This window comes from Diprion similis, chromosome 12 (genome assembly GCF_021155765.1).
Source record: "Diprion similis isolate iyDipSimi1 chromosome 12, iyDipSimi1.1, whole genome shotgun sequence".
Taxonomy (NCBI): Eukaryota; Metazoa; Arthropoda; class Insecta; order Hymenoptera; family Diprionidae; genus Diprion; species Diprion similis.
The window spans coordinates 9,607,413-9,628,702 of record NC_060116.1 but is presented as its reverse complement, the minus strand read 5'-3'; the positions used below and the strand labels follow the sequence as shown (position 1 = coordinate 9,628,702).

Genomic DNA, 21,290 nt, shown 5'->3' with positions numbered 1-21,290 from the left:
TCTCCTCAATGCTTGTCACAGGAAATGTATTTTCGCTTGGATTCTCAAACAACAATTTATTTGAGGATTATACGTATTTAAAACACAGGCATCCAGAACATCATCGCGAAAGACTTTATCCATCCTAGGATGAATAAAATACATTTTAGTTATCAATATTAGAAAAATCATGACGTACCATGAGCTTGTCTGTTCCATTAACGATTCGAAGCGGTGATCCACTGGGGTGGGAGTCATTCCATCAGTAATTGACGTGACTCGTTTCGTACCAAATTAATCTCCCTTTTTTTAGTTCTCGACAATCGCTGCATGATAATTATAAGTGACCAGCATTTTAACCACCAAGGGATTCAAAATAACATTCATGTAATAATGATTTAGGCTGTACTTGTAAGTTAATACTTCACTTCTCAAGTTACGAAGAAGGATTCACCCCAGGGACCAGAATAAATATGCAATTCGAAGTTAGATTTGAAATTTCCTACCATTTTAGTATTATTAATTATTATTATCTAAAGTTGTATTTATTCTGCCTGCGTGCAGGAATTTTTATACGATCTTCCGGATCGACTTTACACAACGATTTTACGTGGTTATCCTATTTTTATCGACAAGTTTTCCAGCAGGGATTCTCGATTTCGCGATAAAAGATGCTATTAGAATTACAACTATTATCGTGTACTTTGAGTGCTTGCGTTTTAACTATATGTACGTAAATTGTACTGCTGCGCGATGAGAGATGTGAAATCTTAAGCAACGTGAAGCCAGCGCGGGCGTCGCTGTGGGCATATCTTGATTCACTTGACTTGATTAATCTACGTAAAAAAAAGCGATCGAATCCCTCGCGACGGGCGACGTAAATAGATTTTTAAAAAGAAAAGAACAAAAAAAAAACATTTTTGACCGTCAAAAAAATATCTTTGCGAATTTTTATTGCATTATAGCCTCTCCCGTCGTCCGGGCAATTATCAAAAGGTACTTTTAGTTTAGTGCTGGTGGCGGTGTGCTGTCTTGAAGTATAATATGACAGACGTGAAATAACGGTGACTCACAACGTAAAATTGTACTTACAAAAATACGGAAGTCTATGTGAAACCAGCGAAATGATACCACTGCATGATCGTGTAGGTGTGAATAACATAAATCTGATCAAGTCGATCTAGCAAAAATGATCGTAGGATGATGGAAATGATTTTGCGATTCAACGATGATTCAGTTACACGCTTACATGGTGAGAAAAAGGCGAAAACAACCTTCGGACGTCACCAGAATCATGGATCAATGGTGGCCAAATACCGTATTCTGAAATTACAAGGTGTAACCGAGCCTGGCACACCATTCAACGCGCGCAATCGTGTCGTTTCCCTCGCGGCACATGACTTGGAGTTGGAAAAGACTCGAAAAAAGTCACCCTCAGTACTCAACGGCGTCCGGGGTTGTAGACTCGAGAGCGACTTCTTCGTAGTCTCTTTCCAACGCAGCGAGGTCCTCTCGGGCTTCAGCGAATTCACCCTCTTCCATACCCTCGCCAACGTACCAGTGAACGAAGGCTCTCTTGTGGAACATCAGGTCGAATTTGTGGTTCAGTTTGGCCCAGGCCTCCTCGATGGCTGTCGTGTTCGAGAGCATGGATACGGCGCGTTGAACCTGGTTAGAAAATTGGAGAAGTGAAACTTTTGAAGTTGATAAAAATTAGTCTTCGTTTCTGTTTTCGATTTCGACTAAGAGCATCGCTGTCCATTCCTCCAAAAATTCTTTTACCTTTGCCAAATCTCCTCCGGGGACAACCGTGGGTGGTTGATAATTTATCCCGACCTTGAATCCCGTGGGACACCAGTCGACAAATCGAATGGTACTTTTCCCCTTCATCGTGGCAATGGCGGCGTTAACGTCCTTCGGAACTACGTCGCCGCGGTAAAGAAGACAGCAGGCCATGTACTTTCCCTCGCGAGGATCGCACTTGACCATTTGATTCGCGGGGTCGAAACATTCGGATGTTATCTCGGCGACGGACATTCCTTCGTGGAAAGCCTTGTCCGCAGATACGACAGGGGCGTAGCTTGCCAAGGGAAAGTGAATTCGGGGGTAGGGAACCAGGTTTGTTTGGAACTCGGTCAGGTCAACGTTTAGGGCACCGTCAAAACGCAGCGATGCTGTGATCGAGGAAACCACCTGGCTGATCAGCCTGTTCAAATTCGTGTACGATGGCCGCTCTATCCCTAACTTCCTACGGCAAATGTCGTATATCGCCTCGTTGTCGACCATAAAAGCGCAGTCCGAATGCTCGATTGTCGTGTGCGTCGTCAGTATCGCGTTGTAGGGTTCCACAACAGCCGTGGATACCTGCAGGACGAAGGTGAAAATTGTTCAAACAATTGTTTGGTCTGTCGTTTTCAGAAATCGGTGAAGCATCTTTCGGCTCAATCCATTCTATACCGGAAGTTTTATGTCAAGCCCGCCGCTTAGCGCCAGCACTAGGCTAACTAGGCAACTGAAGACACCCTGCATTTTCGAAAAAGATCTGACTTCGCGGCTGACGCGAATTCTGGCATTGGTTGCCTATCTCCTGGCGCTGAGCGGTGAGTTTCACGAAAACCTCCCGGCACAAGTCACGCTAATCGCTCACCTGGGGCGCAGGATAGATTGCGAATTCAAGTTTGGACTTCTTGCCGTAGCTATCGGAGAGTTTTTGCATTAGAAGGGAAGTGAATCCCGAGCCAGTGCCGCCTCCGAATGAGTGAAACACGAAGAAGCCTTGAAGCCCTGTGCATTGGTCGGTCAACCTGCGCACTCGGTCCATCACAGAATCGATGATCTCACGCCCAATCGAGTAGTGTCCTCGAGCGTAATTGTTCGCAGCATCTTCTTTACCGGTGATCAGTTGTTCCGGATGATATAGCTGCTTGTAAGGACCGGCGCGAACTTCGTCTGCACACGAGGTTCAATTTGCGATGAGTTTGAGAGATGGGTGCCGAAATTCGCATTATTCTTAAAAGATCTACTTACCCACAACCGTTGGTTCCAGGTCCACCATTATCGAACGTGGCACCATCTTGCCGGATCCGGTCTCGTTGAAGAAGGTGTTAAAGCAGTCGCTGCTGACGGACACCTTGTCGGAAGGCATTGTGCCATCCGGTTGAATTCCGTGCTCGAGACAGTACAGCTCCCAGCACGCATTGCCCATTTGGACGCCCGCCTGGCCGACGTGCATCGATATACACTCACGCTAAAATCAATTTCGCTTGATTGGTATAATATATTATTTGGGATTTTACTTTAGAAACGGAAATCGGAGCGATGAGTTTCTGTTTTTTGGTAAAAACGAGGAATCTTTTTTATAGATGGTCGTTATCGCGATCTGTTACCTTATTCATGGGTGTTTTTGTTTAAACCGATAATTATTGTGGTATTTAACTAATTTCTTTTAAACCCCGAACAATTTTGCTTAAGATTTTTTTGGAGCAACGTCGTATTGATGTCAGCTGCGTAGTTCGAAATGTTCAGCCTATACGTGGATCATTTTCACATTTTATCGGAATCGTGAAATTTAAGAGTGAGCAATGCACTCCGCCATCAGTTTCAACCCCGTTTAAAATTGTGCGGATACTTGAATATGAAAATTGCAACGAGTGTATAGAAAGGTTCTAAACGTCAATGCGAATGAGAGCTTTTTCTCCACTATCTAATATGATATTTTCATCTTTCGTCAAAGCTTGGCCCCCAACTTTGATCAGGAAACGATATGTTTGATGAAGGTGATACATGCATGGAGGTGTGCGATTACTTGTAATAAGTAGTAATTGAATAGTTGATGTATCATACCATTTTGGCCAATTTTATAATGCGCACTCACTTCCAGAAACGAATAATTTCGATAAAATCATAAGTTACAAATCTAAATATACCCGAATGAATTTTTTTTAGTCATATACGTGTAAATATTAAATAAAAAATATATATTCTTTCTTATAAAAACCAGTTAATTTGGAAAATGGTTTGTAAACTACTGATTTAATTAATTGATACTCGTAACTGAGCAACCAGGGAAAGTGAAAATCATGCCATTGTTAGCCGCGAGACAAGACGATACAATGATAAAACATTTGATTCGACGGCTTCGATGGTCTGCTTTCAAGTCCTCATTGATAATTCCTCAAATCTCGCCTGACAGAGATATGTGTAGAACTTCGTTTTAATGACTTAATTTGTTAAAATTTATTTATACTCTTACAATTTCACGTACACCACAGCAGTCTCTTTAGACTAGGCTCTGGTGCAATCAGTAATACCTGATTAAATCGAATAGAGTTCGAGCTGAAATTCGAATTTATTACAAATCAATATCCACTAGAATGTAATTGCAGGATCTGAATGAACCAACAAACTTTTTATGAACTTTCCGAACGCCATGCACCCGCTTTTCGTTTTCCATGGTTTTCCCGTTTTGTAGTATTTAAATATCGCGCCAATGCAGGAGCCGTCGGTACGTGTGTAAACTATTAGCGGCTGAAATTGCGTTTTGGAGAGTGAAAAGAATTCAAAGCTGGCGCTAAATGCTACACCAGATAGCGCTCCCCTCTAGCGTGAGAAATCAGCGATTTGCTTTCTCATTTGACACTTCGCCTAATTCTGACGTTTGCTTTTGATTTATCGTTTATCAACCAACACATAAATGACTACCGTTCCGCCCGTAAAACCCCCACGGGGAATAAAATATGCCAAAGAAACAGTGAGTAAAATACATACTCAGATATCAATTCATTAGTCGAGTGTCAACGTTCTCGTTGACGAAGTCAAAAGTATTATTCAACATTGAGGTTAGGCCTAGAAATATTGACGATTAAAATTTGTTACAGCCACAGCTGAAATATCATTTACTACATAATTCATAATTGTCAGCATTTTTTCACGCTACAGAATCGTCGAACGTTGTGTTGTCATATTCTTCTGTTTCACTTTAGAGCGAATTCTTTTTTATTACACTCTCAAACAACTCTTGCAATTTTCAATTTGCATACTTGAAACTCTCCTGAAACCAGAGATGAATGTTTTCAACAATATTCACGGTCTTCCAGAGCGTATGCAGCGATATTTTATCTCTGTATGAGATGCTCTGGTAAATGTCGTTCGCTCGTGACACATCGACGTGTAAACTGATAGGGATATCGGCGATGATATATAATCTCTGAACGGCAGAACAGCCTATGCAGCACAGTGTTTTAGTAAGAGTTTTTGTTGCTGCAAGTAAATTTCAACTCTGCCAAATGCTTACAGAGCGGTCTACTGATGTCTGTTATTCGGGCATTGTCCGCTAGCGAGACAAATGAACAGAGAGAAGTTGAGAAGGCGAAGCTCGAGAAGGAGTATAAGAGAAGTGATCAACGTCTCGATGAACTCGTTTCTCTTCATGATCAGGACCTCACGCAGGTCATGCAGGTCGGTAAATCTTGACAAATTCACAGTATGATGTAGAATAAATGATGATACGAGTGGTCTCGCAACTCATTACACCTTTTTTTGTTTTTGCAGATATTCAGTACTTTATCGGAACGGGTCACAGCTTCGCGTGAGAAGATTCATGCTGTTAAGGAGAACTTAAACGCATGTAAACAGCTGCTGCGTTGCAGAAGGGAAGAACTTATGAAATTATGGCTAGAGGGTATCGAACATAAGCACCTTTTGCAACTGTTGGACGAAATGTAAGTGCTCTATTGTGAGCTTCCATAAATTCACAATTATCCAAACACAGTGCATTGTTCAATTGCCTAAACTGTTATTTATTATTTTCAGCGATCAGTTACGAGATGTTCCTTCTCGCCTAGGTCATTATTTAAACAAAAAACTGTACCTACACGCTACCCAGTTACTAGTATCTGCTCTTTCCCTCGGAGATGGGACTTTGGAAGGAGTGGAAGCTCTCAGGGAAGTTCGTACAGAATTGGAAGCTAAAGAGCAACAGCTACATGTAAAGTTACTTGAAGAACTGAGTAAACATTTATATATTGAATCAACACGTGAAGTATTACTCAAACGACAAGGCTCTGGTCGTGATTTCCAAAGGGGCAACGAGTCACGCGGATCTAGAGGAAATAAAGTTAGAAGAGCATTGCTTGACGTCATGTCTGCATATTCCGCTGGTCAGGCTCCAAGGTAAAATGTTGTCCTGATTTTCATCGATTAACAATAATTTGGAAAATATCAATTCCTCCTGTCTCCAGAAAGATTTTCCCAGAGTTCAAATTTTAAGCTATAATTACATTGTTTGTCTTTGAATTCTGACGATTTCTCAACATTTACCTAATTCAAATGTTCCTGTTTTAATATTTTTTATCATGCAGCCGTCGCACTTCGCTTGTAAATATGTGAGTCATTTAATGTATGTTATATTTTGGGTGTTTTCTGTCTTATGTTTTTGTGTTCATTTTCGTGAGCTAATGAAATTTGGCTGATGCAGCGATATTTTCATGTATTATTTATTCTAGGGGAACAACACCTGCAACTATTGATGATTTGAGTAATATTGTCGAGGATGAAAATGCCACGAATCCTGAAGAGAATTCGGAACATTTTCTGGCAATTATAATCGAGTGCCTTGCATTGCTCAATAAGATACCAGAGGCTGTCGAGGTATAAAATTTGTCAACTTGTAATAACTTCTCGTAGAAACTAGTTAAATGAAATGTGCCAAATTTATGAAGTATCTAATAGAAAACGAAACGAAAATTAGATTGTATCAAGTACTGTTAAATTTTTGAAATTTTATAGGCTGTTAAGGTACAAATGCAGACCGAGCTGCTAAATATAGTAGCTCGAACTTCGAAGAAAATCAAAGAAATGGCTGACAATCAACCAACCTCGTTAAAACCTATATCTGCAGAAATCTCGGAGATTAAGATTACGTCGAGCAATAATACAACAGAAAAGCAGTCCCTACTTCTTGACCTGCTTCAAACAGTATTTGAACAGTTCAGATTAGTTGCTGCAATGCATGCTGTAGTGCTACGCAGTTTTTCACATGTTGTAAAGAAATATAATTTAGATGTACGATTATATGAAATGCCTGACGTATGGAGTAAGATTCAAGCAGTTGTAAGTTTTAGTACTACTGTTTAATTTTTTTCACATGAAATTGAAATTGATGAAAACGGTAATCTTATACTTGTAATTGCAGCTTCAGTTATTGTTAACCGAATACCTAGATATACAAAATATGGGTGACGATCCCTTCCAAACTCCCACAACACTGAGAGAACCGGCAAGTGACGTAAACACTTATTTTGCCAGAAGAAAGCCGCAGCGTCAAAAAAATGGCTCTCTTTTCAAGTTTGACTCTTCATCTCACACTATGACGCTCAACAGCTATCTCAAGGAACATAGATATAGTAATTTCGTATTAGCGGTAAGGGTATATGCTCAACACAACATTAAATTTCATCAAATTTCATTCATTTTCGTTTGATTTTTTTCGTTCTAGGATGCTAGTCAATCTTTGGGTGCTATAAAGGAGAAAAGACTTGTCTGTGAACCAGACCCACAGAATATCACACTGGTCTTTAGACCAATGATGAAATTCATTGAAGAAATAGAACAAGCTCTAGGATGCAAACCTGGGTATGAACGGCTGCCACGGGAACTCAACCCGAATCTAACAATAAGTTTACCACGACCAGTGTGAATATGTATGACAGTATGACAACTCATTTTAGAAATCCATGCACGTTGAATACTTTCATTGCTGATTATGTGAAGGAAGTATATTTGGGACGACATCACGTGATAGTTGCTACAGCTATTGATACCGCGACTAAAAGCCAAGAGGCTTGGCGCGCAACAACGTCACCTGAATTAATGAAAGAACTTGGCCTACCTCGACCACTTCTACAGGTAATTAGCTTTCGATATATGATCTGCTGAAGTTTAAATTCTTGACGGTCGGTGAAGAAGATTTATGAAATGAACAATTACTCGTTCCTAGAGCACCGTAAAAGTCGAGCAATGCGTAAATGAGTTGAGATCGCTCATGACCGTGCTGCCTCTTCAGGGCGAACACTTCTGCACGCTTGCTTTAAACATACTTCACAATTATCGTGAGACGTGTCAAGCTGCGTACCGTGGTATAGTTCAACCTGAAAGTGAAGATAAAAGAATATGTTCTGCAGCATGGCTGAAAGACGACGACATCAGTAGATTTATCAAGTTTGTATTTACAATTTTTGCAGTACAAAAGTATGGGTATTGCATATTAAATTATCTCACATAATAATCAAATTTTTAGATCATTACCGAATTGGGCGAATTTGAAATATGAAACGCACCCTCAGCGTGGAGCTTTCGGGAGAAGATCGATGCGTCGTCAAGAGACGCAAGAGGAGGAAAGCCCTGAAGAAGTGAGACAGCGTAATCTCAGAGAAGCAGAGATCTTGGCGAGTAATTTGGGTGAAGGCGGTATCAATGCTCATGAGATACTATCTGACGTTGGTCAGCTACGTGGTTTAGCGCTACTCCAAGAAAGCATGGAATGGTTCTCCCTTTCCATACAGTCGTTTGTCTTCGAGTTACGCCAGGCTAAATACTCTGGTGAATCACAAGGCTTGCCGCCTATGCCCGAGGCTTTAGTAGAATCGCTGCATCAGCTGGCTGTCGAATTTGACGAGTTAGCAAACACTTGCATCTTGGTTCTGCATCTAGAGGTCAGAGTCCATTGGGAAAGTTTGTTCATGTCCGGTTTATTTCGATCGGATTTAATATTCAGCTTTGTTTTAACCATGAAAAATGGTTTCAGGTACGCGTTCAATGCTTCCATTACTTGTTACCCCGGGGGGAGTACAGTCACCTGTGTGGCGGAGCCAGAGATGCACAGGAGGCGGATCCTCGAGTTGAAGAATTGTGCAGAGTGATGCAGCACATCGATGAGGCAATGCAGTCTATTCTTCATCCAAAAAAGGCCAAGGTAATGAATTAAATTCTTCAGTTGATACCAATTAGTGATAATTTGGAAATTGTTTCAGTACATCTTTGAGGGACTTGGTCATTTGATAGCCAAAATTATAATAACGTCTGCTCAGTTCATGGAGAAGATCGACGAAATTGGCATTCAAAGGATGTGTCGAAACGTGTTCGCCCTGCAGCAGACGTTAACAAATATCACAATGGCTCGTGAACTAGCGATGGATCATGCCCGTCAATATTTTGAGCTGTTCTACCAAACACCGGAAGAAATATTGAACGGTGTATTAGAAAAAGGTCCGCGGTTTTCCGAGCTTGAATATATGAATGCTTTCCAATTGATAGGCAGAAGTCAACAAGATTATGGCTCGATCAATAAACACCTCGAAAAATTATCTGAGATATTGGGCGAGGTAGGAGTAACAGTGTAGCTGTGTTTTGTCAGCGTTTTTCACCCTGATTCCACAAATACTGTATATTCATCGTATAAATATGTGAAAAGCTTCCCATTTCTTGGTGAAACGAGAAAACTTCTCGTTCTCAACCAACATCACTCGTCATGTAAAGTTGTAAAGCTATAATATAACTCATATTTAATTTAATATAATTTAAAATAGAAAATAGAAAATGTATCCTCCTTGTCCGCCAAATCCAGTCCTCGGTAAGTGTTTTCAAGTGTCCATGTGCTGCATTCTTCCGGATTATCATTCTTTCCTTTGCAAAAAATCAGAAAAATTACATTTCTTGACTGTTACTACTTGTATTTATTTGTTTTCTTCTATATTTTATTCTTACCTTGAGTTCGACTGAGCAAAAGAAAGCTGTGCTGAGTGGATTATCAGGAATTGGATTAAATATCTCTAGAAACTTCCAAGCTTTCTAGCCGGAAATCTTTCCCTTCCTCTGCCGGAAACGTATGAATTCTCTAAATAACATGGTAACGTGATTATTTGAATGTTTTGCGTCCCATTCGACAGGCTGCAACGAATAACGAAATCATGAAACCCTGTATAAATTAAGATGAAATATAATGTATGATTGTGTTCAATGTATTTGCGGAGGTGACGTGGTAATAAGTAATAATCAAAGTAAATTCTATGCATAAGATATAAAACTAGGTGAAAACTGATATGTTTATAGTGATATGTGTAAGTCTAGATACATATAATATTATACAGTTTCTGAGCAATGCCTTCTACTAATGCTCAGCGTACAGATTTATCGTGTCTACATAGCTACCTATATAGCTTATTATATATACTTATACGGTACTTCTATCATTGTGTTTCCTAGTACTTCTGTATGTGTATATGCATTGCTGATGCTCATATCATTTTGCATATCGAACTGTAAAAAGTCTGATCTTATCATTCATTATTCTTCATCAGTTACTTTTTAGATGCGGCATAATTTATTTTATAACTTGGTAATTGATCATGCTTAAGAGAAAAAAATAAAACACAAATAAAATTTCAAAAATTTAAGCTGTGTCGGTAAAAATAATGTTTTATAAACTTTCCATGCTGTATAATATATCATATGAATATTTATTCTTGCATGACATAATTACATTCGTGGAAATCGATTCTTCGCCTTTGAGGGAAAAATTAATAGAAAACCGTACATTTGATCGTATACACGTATGTACTAGAAATTGTTGGACTGGTAAAGCATACGATAATATCAAGTTGCAGATAAAATTTCTACCCTATTTGAAGTAGAATGAATTATTATTGTAACGAAAATAATCTTGCTTGATATACCATTATACTATTTTCCCGAACAAAATTAATTGTGATATAAGTAATTACATTATAATCGTTTCGTTCTATATAGTTACACCCCAGTTGTTACGGTTTGAATTTCGAATCTGTGACGGGTAAACAAATGCCGATCGGTACTCCGACCTTGCCAGGCCAGCTTGTTTACATTTTATTAGTACGTGAGACATTGTTCGGTACGGATGTGTTTTCGGGACTTCGGCTCTACTAAATTTGCGTGAAAATGTGTCTTACTTATGTAGCAACGACGCGTAATTAGTACAAGTTGATCTAACAATGAACAATTCTCAATCGCTATTCAATCAGAGATTTTATAATGGTTATAATTCGTGATATTCGTTAATACAATGTGAATGAAGTTAGTCGCGAACAGTAACAACCGGTAATACCGCTGGCTGTTCTAATAGCGGAACAATAATTTTTCTGATATCATGTCTAACGAGTAGAGCACATTATTTTCATCTCCGTGGTTAATTGAGTCAATTACTTCATCTCAATATTATCAAACTGGTATTTCATCAACATATGTGCGGGTACGACCGGGAACGCCGCGGTAAACAATCGACAGCCGATATATCCGCCATCTTGAGGATCATTCGCTACCATAGTGGGATTTTATCGCAGTGTGAATGTATAATTGTGTATTACTTAAATATCAATGTCAATCAGTTTTCGTGTATCGTAAAGTTATGTGTGTTGTGTTTGTGACTTTGATCGTTCCGATTTGAAGATACGGTAACTGAAATCGAGAGGATGTAGTCGCTGAATCCAATCAACGGCGATGCTGTTATTCATCGATGGAACGCAGGTAAGAACCTTCCAATTTATTGTACTACGATATGCTGCAATGTTCGTGACATGAAAATCTTGTAGCCTCGCTCCGAGTGTCAATAATTTACGAATTATTTAACTACAGTTTATATTTGTAATATAAACAGTATTTGTTATACCTTCTTCAGAAGTTTGCTCTGAAGTATATGATTATTAACTAGCGAGTATTTAGTACATATTCGGTATATAAGTACCCCCGATTAACGGTTTTTTCGACTTACACCATCAATGCCACAAGCGTTGATTAAAGCCAGAACGCCTCATGGGGTAACTTCGTACATGAACAAGCCTTTATACGATGTAACCCTAAAGCGTTCTATGAGTCTGAAGTTAGTAACGTTATTGTAACGAAAGGTTGGGAGGAAGAATGACTATTTTGCGAGTTTATAGTGACTTTGAAGTAGTTGAGTCTGCATAATATGAATCAGTTTTGCCTTATTATGATTTGTTGCATTTCAGACATCCCTGCAATTGTGAAATAACGATTTTTCCGTTATCAGGGGTTCGATTACGTATTTCACTTTTCACATTTACCATCATCCAAGTATTCTCATTGGTTGGTTAAACTTTCCAAACCATTCAGAATACTTCGATGGTGAGGAATGTAAAAGTAAAATAACATAACCGATCCCTAGAATCTGCATTATTCGAAATCTTGCGTAAGTCTTTTGTCAGGGGGTAAAAAGTTGCTTTCAGGGTACATTCTGTATTGACACTGTAGAAAGACTCAAAGAGTCTTCTCAAATTTTGACAAATAAAGGCGATGGACTAAGGAAACGATATCCACACGGCTTGAACAAAACATTGCAATTTTTCTCGGGAAATGTTTCTATTATTGTATGAACAATTGAATTTTATATTTTATCCATTGTTCGTAGCATATTATATACATTACGTTACAAATTAAATCTGTTACATTGCTTCCCGTTATCAAATATCATACCTAAATCGTATTCCATAATAGATCCTTCTAAATGCTTTATGCGAGCTTCACTGGTGAGGTAAACGGTGGAAACGATGGTGCAAACTATTCGCACTAGAATCCAACAGAGGTATAATGCTTATTGGTTTAGTGCCATCATCGGTAGAAATTCAATATTTGGCTAACTAGCCGCGGTGCGGTTCTCGCGTCCTATGCAAGTGCTTTTGATCCCTAAGTAAACATCGGCGAAGCAGGAAACGATTGAGAGATTTTTCTCGCAGTTTTTCTTTTTCATTTCGCGATAAAATGAAAATAAAAGTACCTAACGTGGTTTTGATATAAACCGAATCGTGCATTCAATTTTCTTTTATCGCGTCTGCTGCATAAGCTACTTTTGTATATGATTATCGGGAGCTTATTCCTCCAGAGGAGACTTTTGATCCGGTTTATAAGTGTATTAAAAGATTTTCCTACTCAGATATCATCGATTCCGCAAAAGGAAAAACATGGAATTACCACGATCAAGAACATCTTTCGATACATGTTTCGCCTTTCCTGAGGGATTTATGTGTCTGCACCCATCCATATGTATAGGTACCTATTGTCGTTTCAAAGGTGTGTAGGCGAGAGATTTTTTGTCCCCATAAAAGTGTGGCAGGTGTGACAGGTATTACTATTACTGCTCTGACTTGTTTCAAGTATTGTCGGTAGCATGGTTATAAAAATTATCGTTATTTTCTTGGTCCACTATCAATGCCTTAGTCTTGTGGGAATTTAATAGACTCTGTCGCATAATTGATTTGTAAACATAAACAAGAGAGGAACAATTATTGTTGTAATCAAGGATGTGACGGTAGAATTTTTTGGGCGATCGGGGAATTCAAGATACGTAAGAAATGTCTTTGTGTCAGCTGGAAATTGATTATTTCGAAGTTTCTAAAAGGTCGGGTATCTGGTCCAAGTTAATTTTATACTGGTTGATCACAAATCTGCATATTAACGAATGCAAATCGCGTAGATATAATACTACGTTTTAGAAAAATATCACGACACCGTGACACTTCGGCGATTCTTGTGATTGTAATGGACCTTGACACCACATTTATAACTAATTAAACTTCAACGCCGCCCTCGCCACCTACGATTCATTTTATAAAGATCCGTTACATTTTATTTCACGTTTCTCAAAGTCCTTTCTCGTCTTCTATATCTTAATTTCATTCTTCTACGTTCCTTCCAATTTTCTACTTTAAGAAATAACAAGCAATTTTTCGTATTCTCAATTATATTATCGCAGTGATTATATCCGGCTTCTCGATATGAGGATTAAAACAGTATAATTTTGTTTTATCGCTCAATACGTATATATATTCTCGATACTTTTTGTTAGAATTCAATCACTCGACCTGAAGTAAATAAGCCTTTTGAGGAAAAAATTATCCCGCAGATTTATCACGGAGACGGGAAAATGATACGCGAATGTGAATATCTGACAGACGCGGGCGAAAAAGCCTCGGCGCAATCAGGGGGGACGCGGGGGCTTCGCGACGATCCCGAGATATATAAAGCGAGAATTCTGCGCTTGCGGTCAGATGAATTACGACATCTGAAGAGGAGTTTGAAACGATATCTGAATTCTCTGATATTTTCAATCAGTACGTGAGTACATTATTTACTATCGTGACAATATATACGAGCAAGTCCACCAATTCTAGACGTCGGATCCGGCCTCAGCTCCTGAGATTTAGTCGCAATTTTTTGAGCTCGAAAGTCCTCATCGAAAAACAGTATCCCAAATTTTTTGTCAGATTTTTTCCTCTTTTATTTTCCAAGTTATTGTCTGAGGTATTCCATGGAGTTCTTCAGTTCTTATTTTATTAATTTGTTTACCACTACAAAAAAATTTCAGTAAATAAATTTTTGGGGAAAAAGGCTCAGGTTTCAAAAAAAATATTCTTTTTTCATTTATGCTTGTGAAAATCTTTCAGAATTTAACTTATAGTTTGAAAATCTGTTTCTTGCCATTGTCCAAATTTTGAAAATTTTTTCAATATTTTTTTTCGAAAAGCTAAGAAAATTTCACATCATACACGTCTTTTTCGAGATGAGTTCTTATTAAGAATTAATGAACAAAAATCGAACAAAATTTTGAATTCATTTTATACATCCAATAATTATTCTTTTTCCTTCTTTTTCCTTTCTCACCCTCTTTTTCACTCGAGAAATGAAAAAAAAACTATAAATTGAAGAATATTTCAAATATATTTCATATATTTTATGTTAAAATGTACCAAGTATGAGAATTAGATTAAAAAACTTTAGTTATTGAAAGTGTAGAGGAAGCGGATCTGATCGTTGTTAACCGGCAATATTGGGAATAGGTGAAAAAAGTGCAGTGATTGAGTCTCTTTGACTATTCTTGATTGAGAAGCTTGAGCATTTAGTTTTGTTTTTAATTTGAAATACTCAGTGTTTTCTCAGTCTTTTTTGCACAAAAATCTATTTAAAAAAAAAAATTTGTAGTGGCAAACAAACGCAAAAATAATTTAATAAAACAAGAATTAAAAATCTCTATGGAATACTCCATACATTAACTTGGAAATTAAAAAAGGATAAATTCTGTAAAAATGTGGGATATTGTTTTTCCATGAGGACACTTTCAGCTCAAAAAATTGCGATACGATCTGAGGGACTGAGGCCGGATTCGACGTCTAGAATCGGTGGACTTGTTCATAGATAATATATATTAGGATGGCATAATTAGGAAACTGCTTTGATGAGGAAAGTGAATTAATATTTTTTAAGAACCTAAGAGACGTGATTAAAACATTACAGTTGCCAACTACACTAAAGTCACAGGACTAAATCCATAAACAATATTAACCCGAGTTAGATTATCTAGTCGCAGCTACTAAACTCATTTCCATCTTGTACCCAGAACTTTGTTTTTCGCTAATAGACATGTAAATATAGTTAATGTTTGATTACGGGAGCCACAATTAGAAAATTTACTCGGTGTCATTCGGTCTACTCGATAATTATAATAGTTTAATATCACTAAATTCCTATACCATATTTTGCAACTGGTTACGAACTGGCATCATGCTAGTTGATACCTGCATCAAGATTTTGACTAAATGACGATTTTAGCCAAATGATCTACAATGAGAAATGAGAGGCTCTAGAAAGAGCTCAATTAAAATCGCGTTTCAATTCTAACTCCTCGTTCTCTATAGAAAAATCGTTGTGTACATAATCATATCCTCCAGTTATAAGATACGGTATTAAAAATATCACTTTACGAGTGTTTAACCCCTTCGAACTCGTTTTGTGCAGCATGAATGGAATGCTGAGACAAGACATAATGAGAGGATTTTCGTTATGCTACATGTTCTTCTTGGTTTTGGTCTGTTATACGAGGATCGGTAGTGGCCAGGTATGTCTGAGTCGGCGTAGGGTAAAGAGGTAGAAAATTAGTAAGCTCAAATTTGAAAAAAGAACTTTCAGGTGACGTTTTCGCGGGACTGGAACCCCGGAAAACGATCTCCATCGAGCGAAGGAAGCTGCTTAACGAACGCGAAAGCTTTAGCTGCAGCCTGCCACGCGCTTATGGTACGTTGGACCGGAAACAATTCTCTGGAGTGTAATTTTTGGAAAATAATCGACTATAGGGTGACTTCCTTCTTCTGCAGAGTGAACTCAAGAAGCTTTCGGCGTGCCAGACTCGCACCGTCGTGCAGTTGTTGCGGTCCCAAGATGACGGGGTTCATTCGGATCAAGCTGTTCTCTTTGGACGTCGATAAGGCATTGCTTCTTCAAAGGAAATAGTTACACGTTATTGGGTTCTTCTTTGTTTTCCCGATTTTCTAACGGAGACGACGACTATAAGTATATTGTAGGGACCCTGCGCGGCACAACATTTTCACAATTTTATTCAGGTATATTCAGGGGTTATTCTCTCGATTACGCTAAAAAAAAAAAGATAACAATAATTCAATTCGATCAGGAATATAGTAGATTTAGACAACACATTCGATTTTGTATCAGAAACACAGCTACTTATTTAAACATTGAAAGTGAGAAAAAACTTTGTATATTACTTACAAAGAATAAACAATTTATACGTCCATCAAATCATCTGATTATGTTCGATAAAATATAATCATTTCGTAAATTAATTACATGAAATAAATTTCAAGCTATTATAATTAGGGTTTTCACGTTCTGTGTCCGAATTATTTGAACAGTAATATAATCCACCATCCGTTGATACAGGTTAATTATTATCAAGTATTGAAAAGTTGTTCATAGAAGAACGTATTGATGATAGATTATTTCTACGGTGTAATAAATTTTTCTCTTAGTATATAATTAGCAATTGGCCAATATTCGCGGTACTGTATCTTTGATCGAATAAAAATATGAGTAGAGTTTAGTCGGAAAGTATTTTCGTAGTTTTATATCCTCTGATGTACGTATAGATATACATATTGGGCCCCTCAGAGAAGGAATAACGTTAAACCAATTTCGACAACGCAGTTATTTTTGTCTGTGGTCTAAAAATACATTTCAATCGTTATGAACATTTTTTTAAATCCCATTTAATTGTGCAGGAGGCCCATTTTACCCGTTATGGCCCATTTCACTCGCCTCTTCCCTACGTCCACGGAAATCTGTGTATACGACGATGCAGATGTACCTATGGTTTAACGGTTTGCATCCAGAGCTCCGATATACACCGCGGATAAAATGCGTAGAGAAACGTGTAACAACCATGTGTGAAAGTAAAGTTGTGGGTCGATTTGTCGCAGCCCACTTTATCCGGCGTTGAGGGTGAGGGGCTAACGGCTTTGGGAATTTAGATTTAGCGGGATCTAAAGGGGCTGCTAATAAATCTTAGCCTACACTCTAGAGGCGTCGGCGTCGCGGCGACAAACCGCAGAAGTAAGGTACTGTACGTACGTCTTTGTCGAGAGGGACCGAATGCTAATGGAGACATAAAACAACCGAAGACAGACTGAGGGTGCAGCTTGGTGGAGCCGCAATCTGCTTAACACTTTTCACGAAAATACCAATTCCTTTAATGGCCGATTGTATGGGTGCCCTACATTGAGAACCAAAGGACTTTTATACAGCTAATTCAAATTTACAATACGGTTATCAACTGAGGTTTGAATGAAATCAGTAAAGGCGCGATAAGCTTCCCATGCAGCTTTTCATTCGTACCATTCATTTATTCAATGATTGCTATTTATGAGATAAAGGAAAACGGTTTCATTCGACAATAACTCTGATTAGCAATAATTTACGTGCGAAATCTAAGTAGCTCGTTTCAGAGAGGATACGGCATCGATTCACCCGAAAGTGCGAGCAGCACACTTTGCGCTGCTAATATAGATAGATCTGCTCTCGCCTTAACAGTGCAGCTACCCATGTGCGGAGTGATGACTGTAAAAAAAAAAAAAAAAAAAAGTGGTTGAAAATCGAAACAACCCTTAGAAGTTTTCCGTCTATATACGTGATTAATTTTACCAGCATTTGGGAGTTGAAGAAGTTCACTATTAGCTGGAAGTGGTTCAGGATCAGTAACATCCAAGCCAGCTGCAAATATGGTCCCATGGCGAAGAGCCCGTATCAGTTCTGGATGATCAACGATTGGTCCGCGGGCGACGTTCACCAGAACCGCCGTTCTCTTCATTTTTGCAAACGCTTCAGCGTCGAACAATTGGCGAGTCTCGTTGGTCAGGGCACAAGCCACAAACACGAAATCGCTTCGACGTAGTAGATTATCCAGATGCACAAATTCGGCGCCGAGTTCATCGTCTGTTCAAGCAAGTTGAATCTTGTTGAAATGTGTAGCAGTAAATGGTATAACGATGTAGGATTACCAGCTGGTTTTCGAGATCGTCCAGCGTAGAGGAAACGCTTGACCTCGAAGTTGGACAGCCGCTTCAAAATTCCTCGACCTATACCACCCAGTCCTACGATACCAACTGTCGCACCTTCAAATCCATGTCCCAATAGCCACTGCGGTCTGCTTTCCCACTGACCTCTGATGGGTCAAGTTGAAAGAGGCTTTTTATCGAGCTGATCGAAGGGGTTCAAAGTTCAAGTGCACGCTGATACCGACCGTTCGATCATGAGGCGTCCTTCGTGGGCTCGTCGACTAGCACTGAGGGCGAGCATCACTCCAACTTCCGCGACGGCCGCGTCGAGAGCAAAGGGCGAATGCCCAACCTGAATTCCGCGACGTTTGATCTCATCTACGTCCATGTGATCAAACCCCGAAGACATTGTGACGATCGCTTTGAGACTCGGACCTGTTAGATCATGAATGGGATTTTTTACTGCTTAACAATATGCTGTAACAAGCTTACCACAATAATTATGTTTCGTACCAGCTAAATCGAGTATTTCCGAATCGCACCGGACTTTGTTGGACCAAACGATCCCATCGATCGGATAAGAGTTCTTCAGATGTCCGAGAACATCTTCTCTACTCTGCATAGGCCCAGGATAACCGGCCGAAATTTCCTCCTTAGTGAGCTCTGGCACGGGACAAAGCAAGACTTCGCATCTACAGTGCACACCGGTCATCAACATTCGACATTGTGGAAATTCCACTAGGTACTGGATGTTTTACTACTGGTAAAGGATCGATCGCAGCGAACAACGATGTCTGTATTACCTAACGCTGGTCGGTACCCGTCAGCTAACGGCACCAAGAGGAGGCGCACAATCGACCATTCGACACGGGAATAAGAGTGCTTTTCCAACGCGGAGGAGGAAAGACGTTCTTTGTTGTCTGTGATCGACTCGTGGAAGCTCCTCAGATTTTTTTATTCAGCAAACTAGTATCTTAACTCACTCACGTTTTTTTCAGCAGTTCGATCCCTGGCTGCATCATATCCGTACTTGTCACGAGAACACGTCGCCGAATCATCTTCGCTTGTAGTATGGACATGTGCTTTATACTTTTGTCTGGTGACCTACCGAGGTCGCTGCAGAGCAATACAACGTTCACGCCTATGAATCGCCGACGAATTCCCAGACAAATCGCATCGTGTAAACGTGTCTTAAACCTTCTTCTTGACATTCAATATTATTTGACAGAAGGCTTGTTCAACGCACATATCCAATTGCCGGTAAACGATAAGGCGAAGATATGATCTGAACTCATTTTGGTCGAGTAATTATCGATTGGCAGTCTTCAATGAGTCAAAATATCACAAGTGATACGATAACTGACAACTATGTCAAGTTTAAACACCAAGAACACATGGTTTGATAATATTTTGGATACTTGAATAACGGTGGCTTGATTATTTCACCGTGATTGCCAGCTAGGCAAACGGAGTGATTGTGCTTTCGTTAAAAACTGAGGTGGGGATAGTTTGGAAAACAACGCAGAAAGCTGGGATGGAGTTGGACGTTTTAAAAGTGCGATAAAAGCTTTTCTTTTAACTCAATCAAGATCGTCAAGATAAACATACATCTAAATATATACAAGCTTCATAATACGGTATTTTAAATTGTATAATCATTCAACGATTCTTTTCCCCCTTCATCACAATCACGGAATGATTTGATTCTCCTGAACGATCACAGTAATTGAAGAATGATTATCCGGCAAATCTATCGACATTGTTTGCTGGAATTGAACAGACCGAAAATCTGCGAGACTTTTCGCTACTCGGTTGGGCCGGTGAAAAACGCGTTCAAAAATGAATAGCCATTCGTATTACACGAATATAAATGTGAAGAAGGTTGGGAAAAGGGGGTGGCCAGAGTTTTGGGCTTGGGAATAAAACGATTCGACCGTTGGGCGCACCTGGTCTCTCAGCTCGGGCTCCTTCGGCCGATTGGGAATCACACCGGGAGTCGCCTTATTATTCAAGATCCTCGCAGTTTTTCATGTCCCAGAGGGCGTCTGATGCTCGGATATTCATGGTGCTTCCACTTCCGTTCCCATTCCGCTATCGTGAAATTCATATTTGATCCAAGAAGACGCAGCGGCGACGAGATCGTCTCTTCGGCGCGATTTCCCCCCTCCAAAAAATCAATTAGATTCGAGGTATAAATAGAAAGCGTTTTCAAAAATCCCACTTCAAAGTTGTCGAACTTTGGCATAAAACAGACCGAAATTTAACCAGATCACAATGCGCTAGAAGCTTCATCTTTTCGACCACGCATATCTGCACGCCGTCATATATTCTTAAGTTTTTGCTACCAAGTTGTATCGCAACGTCGCGTGTGATTAGCTGGATTAGAATCCACGTTACACGTATGTATACCTACTATATGCTGGAGAATATGATTGTTTAGAAATAGATATTACTAGAGACATACTGTTGGAGATAGAAGTGTGCGTGTAGTTTAAGTTTTGATGAGATGCGCCAAAGCCAAGGCCTGCCAACCGACAAAACCTCGATTTGAGGATTAGTTCGGAGACGCGGGTTTAATCTGATAGGATTGCTAGGATGGCTAAACAGGATAGTTGCGGCTGCGGTGGCTTCACTATAGTAATTGTTGTCAGAGTCGTGTTCTTCAACGGGCAAAAACTGTATCATACATCGGTGCAGGATATATATATATATATATGTATAGCGGCTACACCGCTGCACGGCGTAATCACGTCAGACGTTTTTCCTCCTCGGAGTTACATTCATCTCTCATCTAAGAAGAGTACAGAATCCAGCGAGTGCTAGAGAATTTCCATTAAAATATATTGCATCAAATGATCACGATACCGTGACAATCACTCTTCGGCTCTGAATACCTGTAATTGGAATTCACCGGATTCCCGGCTC

At 39.4% G+C, this 21,290-nt stretch overlaps 4 protein-coding genes across 5 annotated transcripts; 2 read left to right on the top strand and 2 right to left on the bottom strand.

The window, feature by feature from the left end:
- Window positions 1–1,413: 1,413 nt before the first annotated feature.
- LOC124412809 (tubulin alpha-1C chain-like) lies at window positions 1,414–3,241 on the bottom strand. Its single transcript, XM_046892948.1, has 4 exons — window positions 3,007–3,241; window positions 2,627–2,928; window positions 1,762–2,343; window positions 1,414–1,647 (listed from the first exon to the last, which is right to left on the bottom strand). The coding sequence occupies exons 1-4, from the start codon at window positions 3,209–3,211 to the stop codon at window positions 1,414–1,416; spliced, it is 1,323 nt and encodes a 440-aa protein (XP_046748904.1). The 5' UTR covers window positions 3,212–3,241.
- Window positions 3,242–4,597: 1,356 nt separating this feature from the next.
- On the top strand, window positions 4,598–10,045 carry LOC124412807 (exocyst complex component 4). 2 transcript variants are annotated; one of them, XM_046892941.1, is made up of 14 exons: window positions 4,598–4,729; window positions 5,275–5,436; window positions 5,530–5,699; window positions 5,791–6,150; window positions 6,339–6,362; window positions 6,483–6,627; window positions 6,766–7,089; window positions 7,172–7,399; window positions 7,475–7,611; window positions 7,707–7,884; window positions 7,976–8,196; window positions 8,276–8,690; window positions 8,783–8,950; window positions 9,009–10,045. In XM_046892941.1, exons 1-14 carry the CDS (start codon window positions 4,673–4,675, stop codon window positions 9,375–9,377), a joined length of 2,958 nt encoding a protein of 985 aa, XP_046748897.1. In that variant the 5' UTR covers window positions 4,598–4,672; the 3' UTR covers window positions 9,378–10,045. The 2 variants fall into 2 exon arrangements, with proteins under 2 accessions (XP_046748897.1, XP_046748898.1); XM_046892942.1 differs by lacking the exon at window positions 6,339–6,362.
- Window positions 10,046–13,948: 3,903 nt separating this feature from the next.
- LOC124413639 (adipokinetic hormone/corazonin-related peptide-like) lies at window positions 13,949–16,373 on the top strand. Its single transcript, XM_046894359.1, has 4 exons — window positions 13,949–14,139; window positions 15,817–15,916; window positions 15,988–16,092; window positions 16,173–16,373. The coding sequence occupies exons 1-4, from the start codon at window positions 13,949–13,951 to the stop codon at window positions 16,281–16,283; spliced, it is 507 nt and encodes a 168-aa protein (XP_046750315.1). The 3' UTR covers window positions 16,284–16,373.
- Window positions 16,374–17,729: 1,356 nt separating this feature from the next.
- LOC124413303 (glyoxylate reductase/hydroxypyruvate reductase) lies at window positions 17,730–19,455 on the bottom strand. Its single transcript, XM_046893810.1, has 6 exons — window positions 19,353–19,455; window positions 18,879–19,057; window positions 18,611–18,800; window positions 18,369–18,532; window positions 18,013–18,303; window positions 17,730–17,928 (listed from the first exon to the last, which is right to left on the bottom strand). The coding sequence occupies exons 1-6, from the start codon at window positions 19,442–19,444 to the stop codon at window positions 17,813–17,815; spliced, it is 1,032 nt and encodes a 343-aa protein (XP_046749766.1). The 5' UTR covers window positions 19,445–19,455; the 3' UTR covers window positions 17,730–17,812.
- Between the last annotated feature and the right edge of the window lie 1,835 nt (window positions 19,456–21,290).